The 20,058-nt window shown below is 35.6% G+C and overlaps 2 protein-coding genes across 3 annotated transcripts; both read left to right on the top strand.

Annotated features, from left to right (window-relative positions):
- The first annotated feature begins 586 nt into the window (after positions 1-586).
- Positions 587-9,794, top strand: LOC112005197 (ATP-dependent RNA helicase DBP2). Of its 2 annotated transcripts, XM_065773060.1 has the most exons (15): positions 591-1,013; positions 1,272-1,364; positions 1,461-1,625; positions 1,791-1,886; positions 2,203-2,277; positions 2,613-2,774; positions 3,220-3,300; positions 3,712-3,810; positions 4,493-4,588; positions 5,473-5,604; positions 6,724-6,798; positions 7,112-7,201; positions 7,298-7,372; positions 9,094-9,344; positions 9,547-9,794. In XM_065773060.1, exons 1-14 carry the CDS (start codon positions 777-779, stop codon positions 9,268-9,270), a joined length of 1,653 nt encoding a protein of 550 aa, XP_065629132.1. In that variant the 5' UTR covers positions 591-776; the 3' UTR covers positions 9,271-9,344; positions 9,547-9,794. The 2 variants fall into 2 exon arrangements, with proteins under 2 accessions (XP_065629133.1, XP_065629132.1); XM_065773061.1 differs by lacking the exons at positions 9,094-9,344; positions 9,547-9,794 and having other exon boundaries at positions 587-1,013; positions 7,073-7,201; positions 7,298-7,331.
- Positions 9,795-15,140: 5,346 nt separating this feature from the next.
- LOC112040730 (uncharacterized) lies at positions 15,141-19,028 on the top strand. Its single transcript, XM_065773081.1, has 2 exons — positions 15,141-16,896; positions 17,014-19,028. Exons 1-2 carry the CDS (start codon positions 15,141-15,143, stop codon positions 19,026-19,028), a joined length of 3,771 nt encoding a protein of 1,256 aa, XP_065629153.1.
- Positions 19,029-20,058: the final 1,030 nt, after the last annotated feature.

The raw sequence follows: 20,058 nt of genomic DNA, 5'->3' as shown, positions 1-20,058 counted from the left end.
ATCATAAAATCATGCGATTTTACAATTCAAATCGCAATTTTGACAACTATGACACCCAACCACCCAAGGCTTTGCCCTTTTGTTTATTGTTATATTTTATTCTAATAATTATAAATTTTGAATTAAAACAAATTTATGGTTAAAAAAAATTAACAAATTCATTTTTATTCAATATAGAGGGGCATAAACATAATAATAAACTCATAAAACAACATTTTCTATCCTCTTATTTTTCTTCTTAACCAAATAAAAGATTTTTTCATCTCTCCATTTTTTTCACCTTTCAAACAAAGTAATAAACACAAATGAGAGAAGCTAAAATCTCTTTTATCCTCCTATTTTTCCAACCGCATGAGAAGATTTTGAAAATTTGTATGGGAAAATAGAGAAAGGCCAATAAAATCAGGCAAGCCTTCAACCATTTGGGCCATAAATTCTAGCTACAGCACAAATCATAGAAGGCCATTTCTAGCCCATAGATTCTCTCTCGGGTCTTCAGCTTTAGTCCACAAACGGCAAAAAGAGATATCCAGTCCACCAGGGCGCAAGTAAAAGAAAGTTCAAATCAAAGACCAACAATATATCCCTGAGAGACTCCGTCTGACTGTGTTATCTTCTTCAGCCTCAACTCTCTCTCAAAGCCTTAACAGTTAACACCCAAAAAAAGAAAAAAATCAACACCTCTACTTCACACTTTCATACACTGAAACCTCTGTTCAGAGAAAACCAAAAAAAGAAAAAGAAAAAACCTTCCCGTACAATAGAGAGCAAAAACGATGTCGTACGTGCCTCCACACCTCAGAAACTCAGGCCCAACCACTACCACCAAAATCTCATCCGTAAACCTAGACAATGGCCGTACCAACCTCTCCTTTTCCTCCTCCGACTCCAGCTCTTCTCTCGCTTCTCCTTCCTCCAATGCCTTCCGCCGCAGCTCCGCCTCCTCCGTCCCCAACTCCGTCCTCCCTCAATGGCAGCCATCCGAACGCGTTCTCCGCATGAAGCCAGACCAGGTTCGTTATTCGCCTCTGCTTTTTTTTGCTTTCTGAGCTTCTTTTCTATCTCAAAACGCGTCGATTCGGTGTTCATTTCTTTGATTCTTAGCTCTGAATTCATTTCCTTAGGGTTTTTTTGCTACTGTTACCTTGTAATTTTGTACACTGTGTCTGCTGTCAATATGTTTTGAATAATTGCTTTCGAAATATAATCAATGATCTTATTTCCATTTCGCTTAGTTTGTGTAAAATGTCATTATCTATATCTATGTACAGATTGAAGATGTTCGTTTGCGGCTCAACGTTGATGTTACTGTTGCGTCGGACTCATCTCCGGCGCTTGCACCAATCGAGTCCTTTACGGATATGGTAATATTCATAGTTTTATATCTCGTTCCAACCGGTCTAGTGTGTTGCTTAAAACGTACGAGTTTAAGAAAATTTTATGCATTTCTATATTTTCAGTGTTTGCATCAGAGCATTATGAAGGATATAGAGATTCATGGATACACTACGCCTACTCCTATTCAGGCGCAGGCAATGCCAGTTGCCCTCAGTGGAAGGGATATGCTGGGTTGTGCTGAAACGGGAAGTGGCAAGACGGCTGCATTCAGCATTCCGATGATACAGGTCTTATGTGATGAAAATTTGATATTTCCTTCGTTTATTATGCGGTCACAGATTGAATATGTAGCCTGCTAAGCGGATCTCTTCTCTTTTACTACATCTGTTGTCTTACTCTTCAGTTTATATCTTTTAATTTTGGTTACAAAATCTTTTTTTTTTCAAATGCAGCATTGTTTGGCGCAACCTCCTGTTTGTCGTGGTGATGGACCTTTGGCATTGGTACTGGCTCCTACTAGAGAGCTTGCCCAGCAAATAGAAAAAGAGGTGAGATAGCTATTGCTGTTCTTCAGCTACATAACATCAATGATCATAAGTTTATAACCTTTTTGATTTTTTAAATTGGAAATTTCTGTCGGTGTTTTTCTTATTAATCATGTCACCATGCAACACTTTACCCTTTTATTAACCACGGGATTGTCTTTTTCTATACATAATGAGTTCTACTTTTTAACCTTTCATATTTTATACCTGAATTCTTTGGAGTTTTTTATTTTATTTTTAATTTTCATTTTGTATGTGATATGTATGTTTGTTGGGGCCATCAAGTTGGGTATCCTTTGATATATCTAATTCTTTACAGGTTAAGGCTTTTAGTAGATCTCTTGAGTCATTCAAAACTGCAATAGTTGTGGGTGGAACAAATATCTATGAGCAGGTGAGTAATTTTGGCCAGATAATTTATGCTTTGTACTCTTCAAATTCCGAGGTTTATTGAAGGAATAGGGACTTTTCTTGTCCTGTATTATACTCTTATTGCTGTTGAAATTTCTGGTTGTGGTCAAGAAGAATAAATTAGAACTTTTCAGTTTGGTAACCATTTATTCCCCCTGAATGCGTCTCCATTGGCAGATGGTAGAATGTAATCCTCAACTTTATCCTTTTTTTAACACATAAATACTGGAATGTTCCTTTTATGGTCTGATCCTCCGTGAAAGTTGGGTTCCATATAGCTTACCTTATATTTTTGCTGGATGTTATGACTTATGACAGAGGTCTGAGCTAAAGGCAGGAGTGGATATCATTGTTGCTACTCCTGGAAGGTTTATTGATCATTTGCAACAAGGAAACACTTCCCTCTCTAGAGTTTCATTTGTTGTTTTGGATGAAGCTGATAGAATGCTGGATATGGGATTTGAACCACAGATAAGAGAGGTATATGGTGTTTCAATTCATTCTATGGAAATGCTCCCCCTCCCCCCCCCCCCCTCTAAAAAAAGTAACACACAAGCACACACATGTAGGTACTTTGGAGAATCAGAATTACTTAACAGATTGCAAGTAGACACACTAACACTATAATCATTTTGTTTTAAAATATTATTTTAGGTTACAGAACATATTATTAAATTTAATGGTTATTTTGTTTAATATGCATTTTTTTTAATCAAATTAAAGAATTGTGTTTGCTTAGTGTCAGTCATAGTGTTGCTCGATAAAGCTATACTTTTCCACTTTAGTTTATGAGTGAACTGACATGAAAGAAATATCAATAAATGGGTAGCCTTGAATTGGGTGGCCACATGCCATTTTGTTCTATATGCATAGTCCATCAACATTCCAGAAGAAGACATGTTACTCTATGTTGACCCTGTTTCAGGTGATGCGGAGCCTTCCAGAAAAGCATCAAACTTTGCTGTTTAGTGCAACCATGCCTGTGGAGATTGAAGCATTAGCACAGGTTAGGTCTCCTGCTGATCTTCTATTGCTATCACAAGCATCATATAAGTTATATAAGTATGTGAATGTTCTCATGTGTCTCTCCTAAGGAGGGTGAGTGAGCAACACTAAGTTTTTAACGTCTTTTTCTTGGGCTTAAGAAATCTTTCTAATGCCTGAGTGAGATCAACTGACCTTGACTATGCATCAATTTTGCATACTTTTTACAGGCAAGATTCTAGCTTGATACCTATCTGATTATACCCCATTCAATTACCACTTGAGAGAAAAATATTTAGATATAAATGTGAATGGAAAGTTGAGTGATTTAGATTGCATATATATATTTTTTCCATATTATATGAATATGATACACTTTTAACTCTTAGACTTCCTTTGAGAATTATCATTTCTTTGTTTTGTCCAATGACAGGATTACTTGACTAACCCTGTTCAAGTGAGGGTTGGAAATGTGAGTAGCCCAACAGCAAATGTATCTCAAACATTGAATAAGGTTTCAGAAAGTGAGAAGGTATGCTTACTTAGATGCATAATGCAAGTTTTCTTTTCTACATATGATGTTGAAAGCTAGCTTAATATTTGTTTGAATCATCTATACTGAAAATTTTGGTTCCTTTTTTATTCTTTTGTTTATGAGGGCTCCCTTTTTGCCCCTGGAGGGTGATTGAAGAAGCTTATGCTCCTTTAGATTTTGCTTCTTTGTAGCTATGAGTTCCGTTTTCAGTTTAATCATTTCCATGTGGGTTTAAACTAAATCAATTACAATTTCTGAGTGGAAAGGTCACTACAAAGTTAGATACATAGATTGATATTGCTTACTATCTTGTGTCTTGATTTGATGATATGGAAAGATGTGGTGGATGTTTGGTGGAATGTATTTGTTCTTTGGCTACCGTGTGGTTTTACTTCCATCAATCAATTTTCTTCAACAAGATTCTTTTATGTTACATTCTTTTTCTTGTGCTCTGTTTGATTTGTTGGAGCACATTGTAATTTAAGAGGTTGATTGTATTGTTCCCATTGTATATTCCCTCTATAGTAGGGAATTTCTTTCTACATTTATTAAAGTTTTGTAATTTATATAAAAATATGTTACTCTTATATTTACGTCTTTGCTTTTGAATGCATCTGGTCCTTACTAGATAAAGTTTTTGGCCTGCCTTAATGTGGTTATTACCTTTAATATTTTGTAGATTGATAGGCTTCTAGCTTTGCTTGTAGAGGAGGCATCACAAGCTGGAAGATCTGGTCGTTCCGTTCCTTTAACTATTGTGTTTGTGGAAAGGAAGGTAGCCAAGTTTTTCAAATTTATTATGTCATTTTTATCATCATTTTTTAGCCTATAAGTTACAATATTTTGCTTGTAAACAATTATGTTCATTTTTCTTGCACCAACATCTTACTTTCTAGAAAAGCGTTGTTGATTCAGACACGTTTACATTTTGCTGATGCTATGCTCAACCATGCATGTGCATCCCAACTTTTGAGTGTATATTTTTTAAAATGACCTAGTGTAAATCTTCACACCTACCATCTGGAGCTTGTGTTTTGCATTCATGTACTGAATAACATGACACAGTTCAAATTTACACATGACATTTCTAACTCAAATCATCTCCAAATTTGAAAGAAAAATATTGTGAAATTTGAGTTCACATTTGGCTATTCTCTGAATTTCTTGCTGTTACATAATCTTGAAAATGTAGCGAGTATCTCATTTTCTTTTAAAGAGAAATACGGTAGAAATGTTGCAATTACATTTTTCCCTTGCTGCTCTTTTCCTTAAATATCATAAAATTGCATACCCTAAGAGTTCATTTGGGAACAGTTTATTTAGCTAAAACTGAAAACTTTTTGCTGAAAGTACTGTAGATAAAGCTAAAAAGTAGCTAAAATAGTACAGTGAGATCCATGAATAGTACCAAAAGTGTAATGAGACACATGAATAGTAGCAAAAATAAGCTGAATAGTAGCAAAAATAAGCTAAATAATAAAAAAAGCTGGCTTTTTAAGCCAATGCCAAACGCAACCTAAGTACATCTCTCTCTCAAATAAACTCTAGTTACCTCTGATAGTTTTTTAAAAGACCATTTATCTGACTTGCTATTATGCAATTTTGTTTGTAAGGTCATTGCATGAAATTTAATAAAATAAAATATGGTTCTGCTTGCAGACAAGGTGTGATGAAGTTGCTGAAGCCTTGGTAGCACAAGATTTACATGCAGTTGCTCTTCATGGTGGCCGTAGTCAGAGTGAAAGAGAGGCTGCTCTACGTGAATTTAGGAATGGCTCTACTAATATTTTGGTAATCACGATTGCGTTGCTGGGAAATATTTTGTTGGAATATTGAACTAGTTTGAAACTTTTGTCGGAGTTGAGTTATGGAATATGAAATGTTAGGATTAAAAGAGAGAGAGACAGAGAGAGGCTACATTGATGAACCCTTGGCCTTTGCACATATTTATATTAGGGTTTATGGAATGGTGAAGGCCTTGAAACATACTGGTCAAAATATTGGGGTGTTTCGGATCGTGCTGGTAATTTCAGAATATACCAGGTGCTTCAGACTGGTTTTTTTTTTTTTTTTTTTTTTGCTCTTTGAAGCTCTTCAAATTTTGCCACACGGATCATTGTCTGTTTCAGTTTCCCTTTCTCTTTTTCATTGGTGTCAACATAGAGGCACATCTTTTTTTTCTATTCCTTTTTTTTTAAACCAGGAAAAGCTGTAGCCCACTTCTCAGAAATATGCTTACCTTTTTCTAATGAAGCATCTGCCCACTTTTCAGTGGGTGTACGTACCAATGTTTACACTTTACATTGGTTTGTACTTTGTCTGCCCACTCATCGTTCTTAATTGTTGTCCTCTATGTATTTTTACTTTTTTATTTTGAACCTTCTACATGGCCAAATTTCACTTACTAGCTTTTAAGTTTATCGATTTTTCTGTTTATTATGAATTGATAGGTTGACGTATTAATTAGGACACAGACTTGCAATTTCAAACACTCTTAATAAATTATTTGGACTGTGATCAATATTTTTTAATTTCATGAATGCATATACATTATAATGGTAATCTTGAAGCGGTACACCATTAATGACAAGCATCAAAATATTTTATTCCCCTCACCAAACTAAAACAGTCTCTGGTACGACATTGACAAAATTGTGTACGTTCCTCCTTTTACAGATTTTATCTTCTTCCTTTTTATTCTTATATGTCTCTCAATTCTGCATGAATGCATTTATGAGGGCCTTAAGTATTTCCTTTATCCTTATATGTCTCTTAGTTCTACTTCAATACATTTATGCAGGTCTTAGGTAATTTCTTCATCTTTATATGTCTCTCAGTTCTACTTGAATATATTTATGAAGGTCTTAGGTCATTCCGTTATCCATGTCTTATTAGGATGCTTGTATGCAGGTTGCCACTGATGTTGCATCACGTGGCTTGGATGTCACAGGAGTTGCTCATGTTATAAATCTGGATCTTCCCAAGGTATTTTTAGCTGCACATGAGAGCTACTTGATCATTGAGTTTCATCTGAATTCCACATGCTTGCCTTGGAGGGTTTTCTGAAATTTTGAGAATTCTCCATTTTGTAAAGTGCCATTCTAGCAATTTACAATGTCATCAGTAGTGATCTTCTTGAGTATACAAGTACCATGTGATGTGAATCTCAACTTGTGGTCAATGAGGTCTTTTTGCTACTGATATGTTAGCATCTCATTAGCCTGGTATTTTTCAGTCATTTTTTTTCCTTGTGAGATAGCAAAACCTGAAGCTTCAGTTATGGCTGCCTCAATTATAGACAATGGAAGATTATGTACACCGGATTGGAAGGACGGGGCGTGCAGGATCAATGGGCCAAGCTACTTCATTCTACACTGATCGTGATATGGTATTTTGTATTACGCCTCTTCCTTTTACTTCCATTCATCCTTGCTTCCACTTGTAGATGACTTTTACGCTCGATTGGTGCGAGTGCATTTTGCAGGTGCTTGTGGCACAGATAAAGAAAGCAATAGCAGATGTTCAATCTGGGAACCCTGTGAATTATGCAGTTGGGAAGGTAGATCTGGTTATAATAACTAATTGCGATTGCTTTTTGTTGACCATTGACATCTTGAGCCTTCTCCATTTCCTTCTTAAACAACTCCAACTTCCCTTAGATTTAAGCAAAAATACAGAGGCCTCCTGTGTTGTTTGAAATTACACTTTATTCCATGTCAGAAGATTCTGTCAGTCGAAAACGTAAATTATTGTTACTGTCCCCGTCCTTTTTGACAAAAAATTAAGATTCTAGTTCATTTTGGGAAATAAATAAATAAATTTTTTATATATAGGAATCTTAGAGCAGAAACAGGATAATAGAAATTTATATAATAAAATTTTTTTAAAAGGGAAACTTTGGCATTTAAAATTCTTCTGATGAAGTCTTTAATATTTCTGTCTGTATCAGTAACAAACTGGCCTAAAAGTTTATGCCAGGTATGAAATACAGGGAGGCTTGAGTAATTTTTAAAATAGGAGGGAGGTTCAATTTTGATTTTGATAAGGCTCCCTGTATTTTCGGAAGATATACTTCAGTCCATTTTATAGGATTCTTTTGATAAAAATGTAAATTGAAGATTTGGCCCTTGTTATCTTTTAAAATAAATTTACAATTATGCTTCATTTTGAGAAAATTTCTGATAAAAAATGCAAAATTGACCCTTTAACTTTCAGTCTTTTTCATTTTAGTCCTTTAACTTTCAGTTTTGTCATTTCAGTCCTCTAACTTTCAATTGTTGTCAATTTGGTACTTTGTTAAACTCCAGTCTTGCTGTTAATTGAGCCAAAACGACATCGTTTTAGCTCTTTTTTTTTTTTTTTTTTTTTTTTTAAATAAAAATAAAAATAAATTTTGGAATTTAAAGAAAATTAAAAAAAAAAAAAAAAAAAGTTTTGGGGAACGACGTCCCCTTACCTGAAATCAAAACCCATGCAACGAACTACCACATGCACACGCACACGGCTACCTTAAATCAAATCAATCAATGAAAAACCAATGCCGACCGAATCGCGTTCCTGTTGGAACTTTTAATAATTACCTCTCCCACCAAAACGCCATCAACAACGACGATGATTCTCAATTCTGACACTTATAATAAATCCTTAAAACCAACTCTCAACTCTTGTATCTCTCATAAGTACAACAACAAACGCAAAACACCACTTATTGCTACCTTTTTCTCTGTGCCTTGCTATTCTTACTCATATTGTTCTTTTGGTGGGTTTTGATTTCAGTCCCCTAAATGGTTTTTTTTTTTTTTTTTTTTAATAATTTTCTTTATAATTCCGAAATTTATTATAAAAAAAGAAAGAGACAAAACAACATTGTTTTGGCTCAATTAATGGCAGGAGTTTAACGGAGTACCAAATTGACAACAATTGAAAGTTAGAGGACTGAAATGACAAAATTGAAAGTTAAAAACTGAAAGTTAGAAGGTTAGTTTTGCATTTTTGCCAAAGAAATATAATGTGCACATGAGAGGGGTAGAGAGTATGAGTCTGAGAGTTTTAGACTAGAGAAAGGTTTATAAGAGTCTTAGCATTTTATGCCATTAAAAGTTTCTGACTATATTGGTCTTGGAAAGGACTAAAGTGTATGCCAAGTGGGAATCATGGACGAGGTCTGAAAATTTTATTTGAATATGGGAGTGGCTCGAGTATGCCCCCCTCCCCCCCAAAAAAAAAGAAAGTCTTTCGATGTTTTGGTAAAGCATGATGGCTGTTGGTATTAACTTACAGGATGCAAGAAGGAAGGAGAGAGAAGCAGCAGCTTCACACAAAGAAGCAAGAACTGCTCTGTCCAACCTTTCAGTGATGGGACCCAGACCAATAAACATTGAGGATAAGTATATGTTCATGATTGCAGCCTCAAACGTTAAAGGAGAGGGTGCTGCAGATAGTGCTTGGGATGATTGATGCAGTCTTGCTTTGGTACCTCTTTCAAAGATGATTGATGATCCAATGCCTAAGGCTCCAAGATCCTTACATTGGTAAGTAGGATGTGCAACTTTTTGTGGAAAAGTTGGTTTCCATAACTTCTACATATTGCAATGATCTGTCTGTGAAGAGCTGAAGATAGATTTCTTGACCCTTTTTCTGTCCCTCTTCTGTTTGGTTGCATATGGCATCCATGCATGCTTATTTTGTGCGTCATTGGTAAGTCATGCTAATGAAATGCAAATGCATCTGCAGGTGTGTTGCTTCTGGACTTGGGGGCTTTTACTGCAAAATTTGCTAAAGATAAGAGTTTATTGTAAAGTCTGTTTCGGTTATGTTGTTCCTTTACATCATGAATGTCACCGGCATTTGTAGCAAGGACCTGGCTTGATGCCTTGGAGTGTAGGGTTGGCTAATGGGTGGCGAATATTGTATATCTTAATAGTCAATTTCTCTTGAAAATTCTCTTATTAATTGAAATTTTATGTGAGATGCTTGCATCATTAGAGGTATATATGAATTTTTACCTTCCAACGGCCACGCCAAGATAGGGAAGTCACCTTGGTTGCCCCCCTCTAACCCCTTTTTTTTCTTTTTCATGAAAGAATTTGTACCTTATATTTCTTGTCTAATATTTGAATAGATTAGCTTGAACATTTGTAGAAAAACCATACAAAATGAGGTGTATAATTTTAATGTACAAAAAGCAGTTCAGTTGTTTTAAAATGTGAGGATACCTCCTTCCACTTCTAGTCCTAATGCTCCTTAAAAAAAAAAAAATGGCGGTCATGCATTTTTGTGTTGATGCTTGGAGGAGAGAAAAGTTACGACAGTTTAGCAACTGCCTAACTCTCATTGGTGGATGTAGGGGTGTGCATGGGTCGGGTTGAGGGGATTTTTTGACCCAACTCACCACGGTGGGTCAAAAAAAATTCAACCAAACCCAACCCATCTCATAAGTCCAACCCAACCCACATGGGTCAGGTTGGGTCGGGTTGAGCCCATGAATTTGACAAATTTTTATTTTTATTATTAAATTTATTAAATATATTATTATTAGTAGTATATATTATATATTTTTTAAATATATAATATTATTATTAGTATATATTATATATATATATATATATAATGTTTTATATATAAGCACTTATAGTATATAATATTATTATTAGTATATATTAAATTTATAGCTAATTTTAAAAAAAATTATTAAATATATAGTATATTTTAAATATATATTAAATATGGGTGGGTCGGGTTGGGTTTGGCGGGTTTGTAATTTTATGATCCACACTCAACATGACCCGCTATAAAAAAATTTTTTGTGACCAAACTCAACCCACCAAGCTTTAAAAACCGATCCAATCTGGCGGGTCGGGTCGGGTTTGGTAGGTCGGTGGGTTTTCTGCACACCCCTAGGTGGATGCCTCTGCTTTTACTATCTTGAGCTGATGCTTCCCTTTGTCAGGTTACTGCTCTTGTTTGTAAGATAACAATTTGGTAACATATCAGTATAACAGCATCGAGCATAATTGTTAATATTGTACAATATGCAATACAATTCGAATTGAACTAAAAAGGTATTATATCATAGGTACGAGTTGACCATGCTACATTGTATCAAATTGAACTACATGTTGACCATGGGACAGTACATAGATACATATTGAATGAATGCATAGACATGGATTTAAATTGGAATTTTCGTTAATTTGAATTGAGTCCAACTAGTTGATAGATTTGTTTTTAACACAAAACCATTAGTCTNATAGTCAATTTCTCTTGAAAATTCTCTTATTAATTGAAATTTTATCTGAGATGCTTGCATCATTAGAGGTATATATGAATTTTTACCTTCCAACGGCCATGCCAAGATAGGGAAGTCACCTTGGTTGCCCCCCTCTAACCCCTTTTTTTTCTTTTTCATGAAAGAATTTGTACCTTATATTTCTTGTCTAATATTTGAATAGATTAGCTTGAACATTTGTAGAAAAACCATACAAAATGAGGTGTATAATTTTAATGTACAAAAAGCAGTTCAGTTGTTTTAAAATGTGAGGATACCTCCTTCCACTTCTAGTCCTAATGCTCCTTAAAAAAAAAAAATGGCGGTCATGCATTTTTGTGTTGATGCTTGAGAGAGAGAAAAGTTACGACAGTTTAGCAACTGCCTAACTCTCATTGGTGGATGTAGGGGTGTGCATGGGTCGGGTTGGGTCGGGTTGAGGGGATTTTTTGACCCAACTCACCACGGTGGGTCAAAAAAAAACCAAAAACCCATCTCAAAACCCAACCCACATGGGTCAGGTTGGGTCGGGTTGGGCCATGAATTTGACAAATTTTTATTTTTATTATTAAATTTATTAAATATATTATTATTAGTAGTATATATTATATATTTTTTAAATATATAATAATTATTAGTTATATATATATATATATATATATATATAATGTTTTATATATAAGCACTTATAGTATATAATATTATTATTAGTATATATTAAATTTATAGCTAATTTTAAAAAAATTATTAAATATATAGTATATTTTAAATATATATTAAATATGGGTGGGTCGGGTTGGGTTTGGCGGGTTTGTAATTTTATGATCCACACTCAACATGACCCGCTATAAAAAAATTTTTTGTGACCAAACTCAACCCACCAAGCTTTAAAAACCGATCCAATCTGGCGGGTCGGGTCGGGTTTGGTAGGTCGGTGGGTTTTCTGCACACCCCTAGGTGGATGCCTCTGCTTTTACTATCTTGAGCTGATGCTTCCCTTTGTCAGGTTACTGCTCTTGTTTGTAAGATAACAATTTGGTAACATATCAGTATAACAGCATCGAGCATAATTGTTAATATTGTACAATATGCAATACAATTCGAATTGAACTAAAAAGGTATTATATCATAGGTACGAGTTGACCATGCTACATTGTATCAAATTGAACTACATGTTGACCATGGGACAGTACATAGATACATATTGAATGAATGCATAGACATGGATTTAAATTGGAATTTTCGTTAATTTGAATTGAGTCCAACTAGTTGATAGATTTGTTTTTAACACAAAACCATTAGTCTACTCCTAATAAAATAACATGTTCATGAGGTCTCTTTTTATTCCCCTTTTCTCTCTCCGATAAAATTTGGACCATATTAGACACTTCACATTCATACTCACAAATTTATTTTTCATACTCTTTTATACTTGTATATATTTTATCTATCAGATAACTATAGATTAAAAATCTTACATTCTAGTGCTACAATTTGATTTTTGTGCACTGAGTACGACGTTTTTTTGGGGGGGGGGGGGGTGATTTGCTAATAATGGATCATGGATACTAGGAAATTGTGGTCCTTTTTTCCTTTCTTTGGCTGGAGGATACTAGACATTAAATGATAGTAAGCACTGGCTGACATATGTTTGACTGCATCGGACAACCTATTTAGGACTAAATGTCCCTTCTTATTTGAGACTTGACTTTTTTTTAATAATTAGAATTCATGTTGTTTATGTTTCATGATATATAATGTTCTGGACCATATATTTCAACTCGCAACGTTAAATTTATACCTCATTGCTTGCTGTAGATATCTTCCATCCGTTTTCCCCTCTTTTCAAAACTTGGTGTGAATTAGGTCTCGTCTGGGAGGTGAGAATGGAATGGAATGGAAAATAATGAAAAGAATAATTTTAGAATATTTTTTCCTTCTCTTGTTTGGAAGTTTTAATGGAGGGAATGGAAATCTCATTCCCTTGTTTGAGAGTTTAAATGGGAGGGAATGAAATAGGTAGGAAGGAACACTTATTCCTCTCTATTTCCTTAAAATCTCAAATTTTCATTCTCCTCGAAATTAGGAGGAATAAGAGGGAATGAAATTAGATTTAATGATTTTTTTACTAAAACTCTCAAAATACCCCTATATATTCAACCCTTTATTTTAAAATAGGGTTCTAATAGTAATATTGTCATAAAATGATTCCATTCCATTCTCTTCATGTTGCTCCCAATCAAAATTACTTACATTCCATTCATTTTCATTCCTTTCCATTTCTTTATTTTAAAACATCTAATCAAGGTTACTTAATTCCATTCTATTCCATTCTTTTCCATTCCTTTCTCTTACTTAAATACATTCCATTCCATTCCTTTCCATTCCCTTATGATCATTCCATTCAATTCCATTCCATTCGAACTCCCAAACGGAGCCTTAGTTTCTGTCATCTTGTGATCCTGGTTATCTTGGCACTTAGCCACCATGGTTTCCTACTTTTACTTCTCCCTTGTTGGACTCGGATGACTAGTCTCTTGCTACTAAACTTTTAAATCGTATAATTTCTATCCACAAGATAAATTTTAAAGAGAATCTTGAATAGAAATACAGAAGTATGAAGGCAGCTGTGAATCATCTGATGCGTAGAATCAGAAGCTATGCACGTATTAAGCTTTATGTGTTAACTTGTAGTTTCATCTACATTGACTAACTTTATATGTACATGGGAAAGAAGCATAATGATTTCCAGTGTTAATCCATTTATGAGTACTCTAGTTCTAGTACATGAAATTGTATAGTTATCTTTATAATCCTCTTGTATATTTGTTTAAATTAATCTAGTTGTTGATAGCAAACCTTAGTTCCTCTCTAGTCTCTTGTTTTATATATGCATTAAATTATTTCTATCATAGTTTTCTCATAAGTTTATTTATTTTTCTTATTTTTGGTAGGCTTAACTGTGCTGTAGTATCTGATGATTTTGTTTCAAATGTTTAACAGCCATTTGATTGGATAAAGAAGACATTTTTGGAGAAACCTGAAGCTGAGGGGCAATGATACTGATGCAGGATTCTCCTGGAGCCATTTGATTAGATCATTTTTCAGGATTCAGTGAACAATCGGAGTAGATCCCATTTCAATAATGCTTTGTTTCTATTGCTTGTTTGCAGCTCCTTCTGGGGGACTGCAGTGACAATAGCATGTTTATTAAACACTTTCTTTCACATATTGTTATGAATTTTGCTCAAACGCATGTATTGGATGAGTCAAATACACTGGAATTCTTACTTTATTCGTTTGTGTAATTCTTATAAGCTGCTGAAGATTTACTTTTAAATAAGATCTCAAGTGATTTCTTCACCCTTGTGCTTGTATTGCTCCTAATAGATCATCATCCAGGGCTGGGTTTCATTTGAGTAAGAAAAAGGTCTCCGTTTGTGGACCAATTGTAACTGGAAAAGCTTTTGTTGTCTGTGAATAGGATAGGCAATCCAATGATCTGATCCAATCAGGTGAAACCCAAGTAAAAATTTGACAATTGGGTCATGGCATGTTTAGCTTAACAGTCACAAACAGTTTCCTGGTTATGTCTTCCTTCCCGTCCTTGTTCTGGGTTAATGATCTGTGGGCGAAAAAAACTTGGTAGGTTAGGAAAAGACCAAAGCAACAACCACCAAAACTGTGGAAAGAAAATGTTGGCCAAATGTGTAATTTGCTTCTGCGCATGGGCTGACATGTGGGTTGAGATGTTATAGGAATAGGATGCTTGAACTGAGAACGTTGGAAAATGCTAAAGCTATTATTAATTTTATTATAAAAATGTGATCAAGAAAGGGACTTGGAAGAGGGCTCAAGTTAAGCCACGGTCTGATATAGAATTGCCACTTACTACTTTGCTGGGTCCAAAGAGGAGTAACAAGGATATCTCATGCATGACAGAGAAGGCAGATGGACCAAAAAAGAAAACCAAGGTGAGTAACAGTGAAGTTTTACATGTTTTTTCTGGGGTAGATCAGAGTACATCGGCGGAGGTTGCTATGCAACCCCATCGGAAATTATGAGTCTATTGAGTTGGAACTGCCGAGGGCTTGGGAACCATCGGACAATTCATGCCTTGGTGAAGGTAATCAATAAACAAGATCCTAATATTGTCTTTTTAATGGAGACAAAATCTGGTTTGGATTGGATGCTAAAAGTTCGTGATTGGTGTAAATATAAAAATGGTTTTATTGTGCCTAGTAGGGGAAGTAGTGGTGGTTTAGCTTTATTTTGGAAGAAAGAGATTAGGCTTGATATTCAGACTTACTCACACTCACATATTGATGCATGGGTAGATGGGGAGGATGGTATTAGTTGGTGGCATCTTACTGGTTTTTATGGTGAACCTGATACTTCTAAAAGAGGGGAGTCATGGCAAACACTTAAGCATTTGCATGGGACATCTTCTTTACCGTGGTTAGTAATTGGGGACTTTAATGAAATTACTAGCATGACTGAAAAGGAGGGGGAAAGTAATAGAACAAGACAGCAAATGAAATATTTTGTTGATACCATTAACTTTTGTGGTCTTAAGGAAGCTCGATTTACGGGACCATTGTTCACTTGGCTGTATTTAAAAGAGGATGGGTCCCAAATTAGAGAAAGGTCGGATAGAGCTTTGGCTACGGTGGAGTGGTTTCATTTATTTCCAATGGCTAAGCTTGTTCATCTTACATCATCAATTTCAAATCATTCCCCTCTTTTTCTTCAGTTTTATGCTAAACCAAGAAAAAAGAAGATGGGTAGGGTTTTCCAGTTTGAATCAATGTGGTTAAAAGACCCAAGATGTGAGGCTATTGTGGAGGATGCTTGGGATGATGGATTACTTGGTGGGTCGGATGATGTTCTTAATAAATGCTTGGAGAGTTGCCGTGCTAGACTTGAGGTGTGGAATGGCTCAGAATTTGGCAATGTCGGGAAAACAGTGGCTGAATTGCAGAAAAAGTTGGAATGGTTAGAGTTGCAACCTTCAACACCAAATATGATTAGATCTTTGAAAAATACTAGAATTAAGTTGAATTGTTGGATGGACAAGGAAAATGATATGTGGAGGCAAAGATCAAGAATTAGTTGGCTGCAATCGGGAGATAGGAACACTAGGTTTTTTCATGAGAAAGCTTCTACAAGATACAAAAAGAATTTCATAGAGGGTTTGTTAGATGAGAATGGTAGGTGGTTGGAGGGAGATGAGCACGTGGAAGAGTTGATGTTGCAGTACTATGGGAGGCTTTTTACCAGTAGTGGTCCTACAGATTTTGAAGAAATCTTAGATGCAGTCCAACATAAAGTCACCCCAAGGATGAATAAGATACTTGTAACAAAGTTTACTGAAGTTGAAGTGAAAAATGCCATTAAGCAAATGTACCCGTTGAAGTCTCCTGGACTGGATGGCATGCCTCCATTGTTTTATCAACACTTTTGGCCCAAGATTGGTGCTGTGGTTACTTCAACTGTTTTGGCCTTTCTTAATTCAGGTATCATCCCACCTAATTTTAATCATACACATATTGTCCTTATTCCTAAATGTAAAGAGCCAAAATCTGTGACTGATTATAGACCCAATAGTCTTTGTAATGTGGTCTATAAAATTGCATCTAAAGCTATTACTAATAGATTGAAAAAAGTACTTCCTTCTATTATTAGTGATACTCAAAGTGCATTTGTGCATGGTAGGTTAATCACTGATAATGTTCTTGTAGCTTATGAAATGATGCACCATATTAGTCAAAAGAAGAGTGGTAGAATGGGTGATTTGGCTCTAAAACTTGATATGAGTAAGACATATGATAGGGTATAGTGGATATGGTTGGAAAAAATTATGCAAAGGTTGGGTTTTGATGAGAAATGGTGTGCTCTGATTATGAGATGTATCACTACTGTTTCTTATTCAGTGAAGATTAATGGCAAACCTAAAGGGCATATTATTCCAAGTAGGGGAATAAGGCAGGGTGACCCATTATCTCCATATCTATTCTTGCTATGTGCGGAAGGTCTTTCTGCTCTTATTAAGAAAAAGGTGGAGAATGGAAGGTTGGGGGGAGTTGCGGTGTGCCGTAGGGGTCCCATAATATCCCATCTTTTCTTTACCGATGAAAGTCTCATTTTTTGCAAAGCTTCTTTGGAGGAGTGTGATGCCCTTCAGAGGGTGTTGAGGGTTTATGAATGTGCTTTGGGCCAACAGTTAAATCGTACCAAAACTTCTCTGTTTTTTAGTAGTAATACTCCTATGGATATTCAAGAAATTATTAAAGAGAGGTTTGGGGCTCAAGTGATTAAGCACCATGAAAAATATCTTGGTTTGCCATCATTGGTGGGAAGAAATAAGAAAAATACTTTCAATTCTATTAAGGACAAACTAAGGAAAAAGCTTGCTGGTTGGAAAGAGAAGTTATTGTCTAAGGCAGGAAAAGAAGTGTTGATAAAAGCTGTGGCACAGGCAATTCCGACGTATACTATGAGTGTTTTTAAATTGCCTGATTCTCTTTGTGAGGATTTGACGTCTATGATACGTAATTTTTGGTGGGGGCAAAGAAATGAAGAGAGGAGGATAGCTTGGATGAGTTGGGAAAAATTATGTGCTCCAAAAAGTTGTGGTGGGATGGGATTTAAAAAACTTAAGGAGTTTAACTTGGCTTTATTGGCTAAGCAAGGGTGGAGGCTTCAACAAGGTCATGATTCATTGGTGTATAAGGTTTTGAAAGCTAAGTATTTTCCTACATGTGATTTTTCACAAGCTGTTTTGGGTAATAATCCCTCATTTACTTGGCGGAGTATTATGTTTGCTCAACCCCTTGTTAAAAATGGCTTACGGTGGAGGCTTGGTAATGGTGAGAGTATCCAGATTTGGGGTGATAAATGGCTGCCTAAGCCTTCAACTTTCATGGTTTCATCTCCTAGATTGTTTATGCCACATGATATGAAGGTTGGAGAATTGATAAATAAGGAGGAGGCTTCGTGGAAGGCTGATGCTATAGATGCTCTGTTTATGCCGCATGAAGTAGAGGTTATAAAAGCTATCCCAATAAGTTTTCATCTACTCGAAGATAAACTGATTTGGGCTTGGAGTAATAATGGAGTGTTCTCGGTGAAGAATGCCTACTGGGTTGCTTGCCAAATGTCAATAGTTGATTTTTCTGGTTCAAGCTCTGATGGCAGCCAAGAAAGGAGTTTCTGGAAACGTCTATGGCAGATAAATGTGCCTCACAAAATAAGGCACTTTGCTTGGAGGGCTTGTCGGGACATCTTACCATTAAAAACTAACCTTGTTAAAAGAAATGTTTTGCAGGTGGCTATATGTGATGGATGCAACGTGGAGGAGGAAGATTCGATCCATTTTTTCTGGAAATGCAGGAGAGCAAAAGATCTTTGGTCATCGTCCAAGCTGGTTTTTCCAAATATAATGGACCGGTTGAGTCCTTTTAAGGAGATGGTATGGTGTTTATTGATGGATGAAAAAAGTTCACCTGAAAGTTTGGAGTTGCTGCTAACTTGTAAGTGGGTGTTGTGGGGAAACCAGAATGAAGTTAGATGTGGCGAAAAGCGAAAAGATGGTAGGATGCTTCTTCATTGGGTGACTCAATATCTGGAGGAATACCGTTCTGTCATGGTTTTGTCACCAGTTACAAACACTTCTGTTTCTCATGTTCAAAGATGGAACCCGCCACCCACTTCGTGTTTTAAGTGTAACGTTGATGCTGATATGAAGTCAGTGGGAATTGGTGTGATTGTACGAGACTGGCATGGGCACTTTGTAGCAGCAATGTGCAAGAAATTACATGCACCACTGGGACCTCTTGAAGCGGAATTGAAGGCTGTTGAAGTTGGTATGCAGTTTGCAAAGCAATTGGGTTTATCAGACATCATCATGGAAGGTGATTCGCTAATGGTTTATAGAGCGTTGAATTAGTCATCCTCACCTTCGGCCTCAATTGATGCGGTAATAATGGGGATTAGTTTAGCTTCATTGGAGTTCCACAATGTGTTTTTTTCTCATGTAAAGCGTAATACTAATTCCCCAGCTCATTTGTTAGTAAAGTATGCCAAGGGCATAGTTAATCAATGTATGTGGGTGGAGAATTGTCCTAGTTTCTTAGAACTTGCAATTCTTCATGATGTAAACTCTAATGTTGTTTAATATTAAGTGTGTGATTTCCTATCAAAATATATATATATGGTTGGTTCTTAAACATCAGATCAAAATATATTTTTATCCAATAATTTTTTTTTTTGTTCTAATTTTTGTTTGGGAGTTAAGAGATTTGCTAGATCGTTTTTGCAAAAGAAAGTTGCGTTGATTTTGTGAGAGAGTTGCTTTCCCTTTGTTTTCTGAGAAGAAGCGAGACAGAGGAAGAAAGAGAAAAGGAGGAGAGAGAATTTTTTTTTTTTTATTAACTGGGTGATTATTTTAATAGATAATAATATTTGGAGTTGTTACAATAAATGCTACAATACTCTCTTCTTTAAGAGAGCTATCATAGAGAGGCTTATGGAGGTTTTTTTTTTTTTCTTTTTTATGTGTTCTCTCTCCAAAAAAAAAAAAGCTTTAGAGAGCCTATTGGAGATGATCTTATCANTGCTTCTATTCCTTTTTGGTCGGCAATAATTCTATATAGTTTATGGCATGTGCAGTGACTGAATTGAAATTGGAAAAGGGATGGGGGCAACCTTGGGACTAACTGCGTATCTATATATGTATTAGTTTTTGGAAGCCATCAACATGGATGCATGTGTGATTGAGTGTGGTGAACTCAGCTTGTTGTTTAGTCTGTGTGAGGCACCTAACAACAGCCTAGGAAATATGTTTGGGACTTGGACTTATTAATTGCTTCACACACGACAATGTTCACAATCTTTTACATCATGTCTACACTCCTTTATATCATATAAAAATGTAAATATTTAGTTTGAAGGTGTGGACAGTGTAAAACATGACACAT

This window comes from Quercus suber, unplaced genomic scaffold (assembly GCF_002906115.3).
Source record: "Quercus suber isolate HL8 unplaced genomic scaffold, Cork oak 2.0 scaffold_68, whole genome shotgun sequence".
Taxonomy (NCBI): Eukaryota; Viridiplantae; Streptophyta; class Magnoliopsida; order Fagales; family Fagaceae; genus Quercus; species Quercus suber.
This window is presented reverse-complemented; position numbering and strand designations above follow the sequence as displayed.

Coding starts and splice junctions, on each gene's coding strand:
- LOC112005197 (XM_065773060.1), top strand. CDS start 777: ATGTCGTACGTGCCTCCACACCTCAGAAACTCAGGCCCAACCACTACC. Junction 1,014..1,271: donor TCCGCATGAAGCCAGACCAG/GTTCGTTATTCG, acceptor ATCTATGTACAG/ATTGAAGATGTTCGTTTGCG. Junction 1,887..2,202: donor CCCAGCAAATAGAAAAAGAG/GTGAGATAGCTA, acceptor AATTCTTTACAG/GTTAAGGCTTTTAGTAGATC.
- LOC112040730 (XM_065773081.1), top strand. CDS start 15,141: ATGAGTCTATTGAGTTGGAACTGCCGAGGGCTTGGGAACCATCGGACA. Junction 16,897..17,013: donor GGCTCTAAAACTTGATATGA/GTAAGACATATG, acceptor TTTCTTATTCAG/TGAAGATTAATGGCAAACCT.